The following is an 8,282-nucleotide window of genomic DNA, read 5'->3' on the forward strand; positions in this document are numbered from 1 at the left end:
GCACAGGGCCATTCATCATCTCCCCCAACCCCATCTCTCACTAGGGTGCATCTTGGCCTCTGTGTTGTTGCCCAGTGCCTGGTCTCAAGGCGATGAGCGAATCCTCCCTGGGACTGGAGGATTAGGGGAGCAGTGCTCCCTGGGTTGGGAACGCTTGGGAAGAGGTTGGAAAAGGAGCTTCATAACTGGAGGAGCAAGCTGGGGTCCCCATTCTCATGGACATACAGGGGCTCTGTTTGGGGAAGACAGGCAGGAAAGTCCTGTGGAACTGGGCTAGCTGGGGAACCCAAGAGAGCCCAGGAGCTGGCCAGGCAGGCCAAAGAACGTGGGTGTGAGCAGAGAGGCAGGATGGGGAAGGGCAGCCTCAAGGCCTGTACACACGGCATTTCCAGCGTTCCAGAATATGGCCTTCTCTAGTCACCGTCAACATTCCGTTCCACAGGCACTTGGGCTGACAGCTGGCCTTCTTTTAATAGCCACGAGTGTTCTGGGTGACATGCTAATCTCAGGGCACTCGCTGCGAGCACACACGGCTTGCAGGCATCACCATACTCTCAGCTATGTCCAGTCTTTAATCACACAGAGAGGTACATACCACCCACGCTTGGTCACACCCTCTGCTTAGAGCAGACACTCCGGGGCACCTTCAGTCCCATGTCCTGTGGTGTCACAGCGACAAAGAGCATGTGCTGGTCAAGCATGTCACACACAGGCCTGAGCTACACTGTGCCAACTGCACGTCGCATACACTCATGGTAACATCCACCACCCAGGCACCCACAGCCAGGTGTGCATGTAGTCAGGTCCCACAATCATATGTGCATGCTCAGGTGCTTTCACATACCATGCCAGCCAGCATCTTGGTGTCACAGTGACTCTCAGATGCTCAGGAAGACTGGAAGGGAGGTATGGGGGTTCCTAGAGGACACTGGGTCTGGCCACAACAAACCCCCTTTTGGTGACCACTCCCAGGCTACTTGTCCCTTGCCCCCACTCCTCTATAGGGTGGCAGATGCCAGGTCCAGTCACCTTCCCAGCAGCGTCCAGTCCCTGGGGCTTGCGAGGGGCCTTGGCTGCCGGGTCCTCCAGGTCCTGCCGGTGGAGGGATCTACTGCCTTCTTGCTGAGCAGCCCCCCTGCACGCAGGCGCAGCCTCAGAGTCTGTCCAGCCCTGGGGGAGGTGGGGAGTCACTGTGAGTTGAGAGGGACATTCCAGTCTTGCTCCTGCCCCCTCCACCACCAAGGCCTTCTTCCTCCCAGACAGTTCCCTGGGGTGAGACCCCCTGACACCATTTGCAGGGTTGCTGGCAAGCAAATGGCTATAAACTGTGAGTGCCTGTGGGGGCGGGGCACATTCTCACCCCTTCATAAGGATGGGGATGGATATGCCTTCGTGAGGGTCTAGGCCTCTCCTGAATCCTCATTCACTGCAGGGATTTAGGGAAGAGACCTCTGGCAGCTGCTCCCGCAAGCTCTCAACTAAGTTCCCAGGGATGGAAGCAGGGTAGGATGTTCCCAGAGTGTCAAAGCTGCCCTACCCAGAGGCCTGAAGCTAGCCTGGTTGAGGAAAGAAGGTGCCAGCCGCGCCCTTACCACCTCGCTTTCAGAGCCGAGGGATGCCTGGCGCCTCCGCCCAGAGATCCAGCTGATGTCTGAGGCCTGGCTGCTCAGTGTAGAGCGGTGGGTCGAGCGGTAGCTGGTGTACGGGCGGGCACGCTGGCCTGACACGCCCAGCAGCACCCCCAGGCAGGGCAGGTACTGAGCAATGGCCATTCTGCAGGGACGGTACACCTGGTTACGGAAACGGACACACAGTGGGGGATGGAGCCACAGAGGGGTGGGGGAGGTCAGACTTTGGAGGCTGAGACAGGCAATGGATTGATAGGAATGGACAGAAAGACACTGAGAGCCAAAGTAGTGATGAGGAAGGACAGAGAGATGCTAGGGTGGAGACAGAGGCTCACAGGACCATGCTTGGACAGACACGCTGGAACTGGGGACATGGAGGGGTAACAGTGTCAGCAAGGTGGTCAATCCAGCCCTCAGAACACTGGCTCAAGGCACGTATCTGCCAATGAGGATCGGGGAGCTTCTGAGCAGCCACTGAGCTGGGTGGGCCAAGGCCTGCAGTGAGCTTCAGACAGGGAGGTGAGTTACTGACACCACCAGGCAAGAGGCAGCACTGAAGGCCCCCTCGTGGGAGAGCCCAGCCCCGCTGCGATTCTATCAGCCCAGAGTGCTCTGAGCCAGAACTACTTCCCGGTCCCAGCAGGGCTCATGGAGCGCTCCTGCTGTGTTCTCGCTGGACGTTGCTGTCTGCGTGGCTTCTCTGTGCAGAGGGTATACTCTAGATCCGCTATCCCAGCTGTCTTTGGGTCTCTTTTCCTAAGACCCCATAGTCAGGGTTGAAACCTGTCCAGGGGGCACTGATGCCCCTTTAAACTGAGCCCTCTGGGAAGCTGGAGCAGCAGAGGGGCTGTCACCTCAACCCTAGACCCTGCCGAGTGTCACTGGCTGCTCCCTGATGTGAGTGGCCCTGGCTCGTGCATATGCAAGAAACCAAGATGCCCCAGTCTCACCCCCCCACCCCCTCCCACCCCCAACCCCACCCTCTTCTGTAGGGTCAAGCCCTGCATGCCCTTGAAGGTGGCCCTAGGGACTGGGAGTGGGTCCTGGAGGAGGGTCAGACCTGTACTTTGGGTGGATGATGGCATAAACGATGGGGTTGTGGATGGCTGAGGCTTTGGCAATGACAGCCGGCACCGAGGTCATGTAGGGCGTCAGCACGTGTGCGTACCTAGGACAGAGAAACTGTGGTCCCCTGCCAGCAGGGCCTCCCTGAGACTCCACAGCCCACCCACACCCTCAGGAACCTCCCTCTAGGCCACCTCCTGCAGAGCCCTAGCCTAACACCATGAAAGCAGGGTCAAGTCTGCCTGGGAGGGGAGCAACACCAGGGAGAAGTCTGATCTGAGGTAAGTGGGAATCAGGGAGCAGATGAAGAAGGGTGGTGGGAGGAACATGCCAGTTTGGGGCGTATCTTTTGGCACCTGCACCTTGGTATAAGTCTTTCCGGTGACCCTGGTCTCCTGCCCAGCTCTTCCCTCCTTCCGCCCCAGCCCGATGCCCTCTACTCCCCTGGTTCCTCAGAGCACCTTGACAGGAGGACCTGGGAGTTTCCTGCACAAGGAGTAAGTCTCCTAACTAGACACTTCCAAGGATAAGAGGCTCTTGCTATCTCTAAAGTGCCTCTGAGGCCTATGTCCATGCTGCCGCAGAGGGCAAGGTCCCCAGACTGGAGCACAAAGGACTAGAGGGAAGAAGGTGAGCTGCACCCCGTCTGTGTGCTCCCCTGGGGCCTCACAAGACTTGCGAGCCCTCATAGGACCTCAGACAGATCCAGAAGGGGCCAGGCTCCCCCAGCTCATTCCTTGTGCCTCCAGGAATTAGGGAGGCCAGATCAGGTGGCCATCCCACACGGAGGGGGAGTAAGGCTGTGATTTCAGGGTGTGCAGAGCGCTGGCTGGGCTTGCGCTGGGAGAGAGAGGCCAGCCTGGGGTTCCTGGCTCCTCCCCCTCCCCTTTACCCCTGCCCCAGTCCCTTAGCTCATGCTCACCCAGCAAAGGCCACCAGGGCCACAGTGGAGTAGGGAGCCCAGGAGAGCACGAACAGAAGGATAACCAGCAGTATGACCTTTGCCATTTTCCATTCATTCTGCAGCCGCTGCCGCTGGTGGGGAAAGTCACTGCTGCTCTCGCAGGCCCTGAAAGTCTGGAGAGCCCTAGAAAGGGCGCGGGGTCTGCCTCTGACCCCATGTGGGGTTGCAGTAACATAGTCATGGGCTGGGGCGGGGGGCTCTCTGGAGGCACTCTGGCAGGGCTCTGTTCTCACTCCCAGACAACCCAACAAAGCTATTTTTCTGTGGGTTCACCTGTGGTGCCTTCTCTGACTCCCCTGACCCCCTACCCACGCCTGAAGACACCCTTGTCAGAATACTTGATTTTCTGAGTCCTTTCTAGGCCCCCTAGTGGTGCTGGTCCCATTTAGCCAAGGGTGACACCCCACCTCATAAGCTTGTCTTTGCCCATCTGAAACTGCGAGTGCCCAGAGGTGAGCACTGAGCTAGTCTGGGGTGACCTGGAGAAGGGGCACAGCCTTTCCCCCATGTCCAGCTTACTGGCCTGTCTCCCTGATGGCTCTGAAGATGAAGATGTAGCAGTAGACAATGGCAAGCAGAGGGAGGAAGAACACGAAGCAGAAGAGCAGCAAGGTGTAGGCACGGAAGGACGGCGTGAAGCGCATGTAGTCCCAGGAACAGGAGGTGAGCAGCCCCTCAGGCACGTAGGCACCTGGGAGCCAGGGCAGGAGCTCAGTCTTAGAGGCAGTGCAGAGCTCCGCTCCCATCTAGCAGGGGCTCTGGGTGGGGGGCCTGGGGTCCCCGAGCACTGCCCCACCTCAGTCTTGCCTAGTCCAGAGACAGCCAGGGCCCTGCACATGAAAGGGAGATTTCCAAGCGGGCCTGGCAGGGGCACCAGTTCAGGAGACAGATAGCGAAGGCTTCAGCTGCCCATTCTTGGCACTTTGGAGCGGAGCCCTCACCATAGCCCCAGGATGAGCCAGCTTCCTGGTCCTGCTCCAGAAAGGTGGGTATTGCTGCTACTCTTCCCTCCTGAGGGTCCCACACCCACTCGCTGCCTGTCTACCTCATTGCACACTCAGTATCCCCTGTGAATTTGGGGGTCGGAGTCCTGATCATTGACCCCTGATGGTGCAGCCTCAGTTTCCCTTGCTGCCACTCAAGCCTCCTACACGTGTGCTTGACTGGGGGTCTAGGCACCCCCATGGCCCCTCCTGCCAATGGCTTCACCTAAGTCCTCCTACTTGCCTTTGAACAGGCCCCTCCCAGCCTATTTTCCCGCCCCCAATTCCACCAGCCACTTACTCCAGCCAAAGAAGGGTGGCAGGCTCCAGGCCAAGGCATAGAGCCAGACGCCCAGCAGGACAAGTGCCGCCCGCCTCTTGGATACCACTCCGATGGTGGCCAGTGGGCGTGTGATCACCAGGTAGCGGTCCAGGGCGATGGCCGTCAGGGTAATCATGGAGGTGATGCCAAAGAGAGCCCCACAGAAGGCATAGAACTCACAGCCTGCAGGCACAGTCCCTCACCTCAGTCCCTGGCAGACAGCCCCCAGGCCCCCAGGGGGAGGGAGGGTCTGGAGATGATGTACTCAGTACTGCTCTCACCTCTCGAGAAAGGCAGACCCGCGTCTCCCTTTACCCTGCCTACTCACCACAGAGGCTGGCAGAGCCCTTGGGAAAGGAAATGGAGTCTTCCCTCTTGCTCACTCCTAGGCCTGAGGTGGTTACTCAGGGTAAGAAAATCACCCCCTCCCCAGGTTTGCCCTCCACTGTGGGCATCCCCGGTCACAGCCCTCTCCCTCCCTCCAAGCAAAGGGAACCCAGAGTGTCTACCTGCTTTCCCAAAGAGCCACTGCTTATAGAGACTACTGGCGAAGAAGACAGGAGCCTGGGTGAAGGACATGAGGAAGTCGCTGACAGCGAGGTTGATAATGAACATGTTGGCGGGTGTCCTGAGACCTCTGCTCCTGTGAGGGTTTGGGGTTATAGGAGGTACTTCTGCTGGGGTGCTTTCTCCCTCTACACATGAACATATGCCCACACACACGCACCGCACAACATATACACACGTGCACACTCACACCTGGGCACACACATGCATGCACACGCATGCTTGGAGAGAGACAGGCCCAGCCGCTAGGCCACAAACCCACCCCACTGCCCAGCAAATCCCAGTGAAACAGCTCTGGAGACTGGCAGTTCAGACCGAAGACTGGGGCCCCTCAAGGTGGCAGCTGAGGGTGGTTCCCTCACAATGAAGGGGAGAACAATGCCTCTCCAGTGCTGCTGTGCAGCCCTGTGGAGGCTGGTTTGGGGATGTGACCATTTCTTCCTCCTGTGCTTTGGATTCTCTCTGAGTGACCCACTCTCTCTCCTTGGACACATCACTCATTTCCTGAGTCCCTCCAGACCCAGGTCTCTTTCAAGGTATCTCCCAGACCACTCCTCCTCCTGCATGCCCAAACAGTACCTTCCCACAAGCTTCTCAGGCCTCTTTCCTCCTCAGTCACTCCTTCTTACTCCCCTTCTTCTTCTGTCATGTCGTGACCCAGACCCTGTTCAGCATAGCTGTATCTGCAAACCTTACCCTCAGGGGTGGCAAGGAGCAGAAGAACTGACAATTGTACCCACTCAGAGCAGGCGGTTCCACAAACCTCATCTCCTGTGATGGCCAATTTTTGCATCTACCTCTCATTTTCCAGCTAAGAACAGTGAGGTTCCCATTGTGATCTGGCTTGCTCAAATCACAGAACTCAGCCCATGGCCCAGCCAGGATCCAATCATTTGCTGGTCACTACACATGCATGAGCTTACTTCATTCCCACACTGACTCCATGGAGTAAATCACAATTCCATTTTGCAAACAAGAAAAGTGGACTCAAACAATAGAAGTGACTTGCCCAAAATCATTTCAGCTAATAGGTGGTAGAGTCAGGCATTCATTCTCTACCTTCCCGCCTTAGTCATTTAGTCTGTGAATGGCAGGAAGGAAGCCAGGAGTGGTCACTGAGGGACCTGAGGACCCAGAACTCTGGTGCCAAGGCTGCTCTTCAAGAAAGATGGAGCCTCACATGAGCTGAGAGCAGAGCAGAATAGGCAGAGGCTGCATACGCCTGTCTTACACAGAGGGTTTGCCTGCAAAACAACTTTCACGTGCCACTCAAGGTGCCCTGGACTACTTTTTGACCCTTTTTTGAGCTTGAAGATGGAGAACTGGGTCTGAGGCCATCAAGGACTTGGTCCTAGCCTCCCACGCAGACTCAATAGTACTCTAAAGAGCTGGTACCATCATCCCTGCCCTGTGTCCTTCCCTGTCTCTGTATGTATAGCCCACTGGCATCAATGCCCAGATCCTTGCCACCCAGGCACCTGCAAAAGGTGTAGATGACAGTCAGATTGCCCAGCATCCCTGTGAGCCCCACCAGCAGGATCACTGTGCCCAAAGTATAGTGGACATGGTCTGGCACATTAGCCGTGGGGAAGGGGACCCAGGCAGCCTCCTGAGCCCCAGCTGCCTGTGGAGAGATAGAGAAACAAGGCATCATATTATTCGCCCTCCCTGCTCAAAAGAAAAAAAAAAAAGAGCTTAGGTCTTTTAGGATCACAGTAGCATGGTCATGGCCCTATGTGGCTAGAACAAAGGAATTTACCCCTTCTGACCAATTCCTTTCTGGGGAAAGGATATGGCTTAGTCTCTGTCTTCCCTGGCTCCTATAGCAACTGGAGCCTTCCCATCCTGTCCAAGACCTGGATCAGTATCCCAGATTCTTGAGGGTACCCTCTGCAACCCCCCTCCAGTTAATGGTGGCATTGATGGAGTCTGACCTTGGGACCCTGGGTAGGATGATAGAGACCCCAGAGGCATCCAATGCCTCACTCTGGGCTGAATAATGTCAGAAATCCAGCGAGATCTTCCTTCTTGGGAGATTCTGAGAGGCAATCTCAGAAAGTAGAGGTAGCCAAGGGCAGGTCTGGGCCACTGCAGTCCCTCGTGCTATGGGGCTGGCCTTTCTTTCTATTCCTTGAATGTTCTCTGGGAAGAACATTGCCCACATTGTCCTCTCCTGATTGGCCTCTTCGTGTAAAGCAGGCTCAGGGAGGCCTGGTGACATGCCCAGGGTCCTACAGTTGAGCTCAGACCTTCGCTATATCCCCATCAACACCCAAGAGGGGCCCCAGCAGGGAGGGAAGGCTCTGTGCGTGCATATGCTCACCCCAGGCTTACCGTAGGGCTGACGGGCTGAAGTTCGTCCAGCCTGGAGGTGCTGCTTCGGGAGCTGTCCCACCGACCAGGTGAGGCTGGCGTGGCCATGCAGCTGGGATCTGGAGCCAGGCCTGCTGGGACCCTTGACCCTGTAGGAGGATTCATCCTAAGGTATGGTGCTTCTCTCTTGAGCCCTCAGAGAAGTCAAGGGAGCTCAGGAGTTAGCTGTGCCCAGCTTCCCAGCTGTCCTCCATCCTTAGCTCCCCTGTCCTCTCTGCTGGCTGCCTGCTTCAGCGTCGACCAGCCTGGAGCTGCTCTTGGGGAACTGTGTCCAGTGGAACACAAAGGAAGGAGTGTCGCAGTTATTGCGACACAGTCAGAGTCTGACTCCACCTTTAAGTAGAGGAGCTGCGAGTGCACGTGCCTGGTTGCTCCGCACC

The 8,282-nt window shown here is 57.0% G+C and overlaps 1 protein-coding gene across 1 annotated transcript; it reads right to left on the minus strand.

The window, feature by feature from the left end:
* Positions 1-608: 608 nt before the first annotated feature.
* OPN4 (opsin 4) lies at positions 609-8,007 on the minus strand. Its single transcript, XM_004681054.2, has 10 exons — positions 7,864-8,007; positions 7,008-7,153; positions 5,472-5,605; positions 4,942-5,145; positions 4,177-4,348; positions 3,616-3,780; positions 2,689-2,796; positions 1,593-1,773; positions 1,030-1,170; positions 609-659 (listed from the first exon to the last, which is right to left on the minus strand). Exons 1-10 carry the CDS (start codon positions 8,005-8,007, stop codon positions 609-611), a joined length of 1,446 nt encoding a protein of 481 aa, XP_004681111.2.
* Positions 8,008-8,282: the final 275 nt, after the last annotated feature.

This window comes from Condylura cristata, unplaced genomic scaffold (genome assembly GCF_000260355.1).
Source record: "Condylura cristata isolate star-nosed mole 26May11 unplaced genomic scaffold, ConCri1.0 scaffold00011, whole genome shotgun sequence".
Lineage (NCBI taxonomy): Eukaryota > Metazoa > Chordata > Mammalia > Eulipotyphla > Talpidae > Condylura > Condylura cristata.

What these genes read in the sequence shown, in the direction of transcription:
- OPN4 (XM_004681054.2), bottom strand. Translation starts at nt 8,007, where the DNA reads ATGAATCCTCCTACAGGGTCAAGGGTCCCAGCAGGCCTGGCTCCAGAT. An exon ending in GTGGCTCTTTGGGAAAGCAG is followed by an intron (nt 5,146 to 5,471) that starts GTAGACACTCTG and finishes CTGTGCCTGCAG; the next exon opens with GCTGTGAGTTCTATGCCTTC. An exon ending in GCCCTGGTGGCCTTTGCTGG is followed by an intron (nt 2,797 to 3,615) that starts GTGAGCATGAGC and finishes TCTCTGTCCTAG; the next exon opens with GTACGCACACGTGCTGACGC.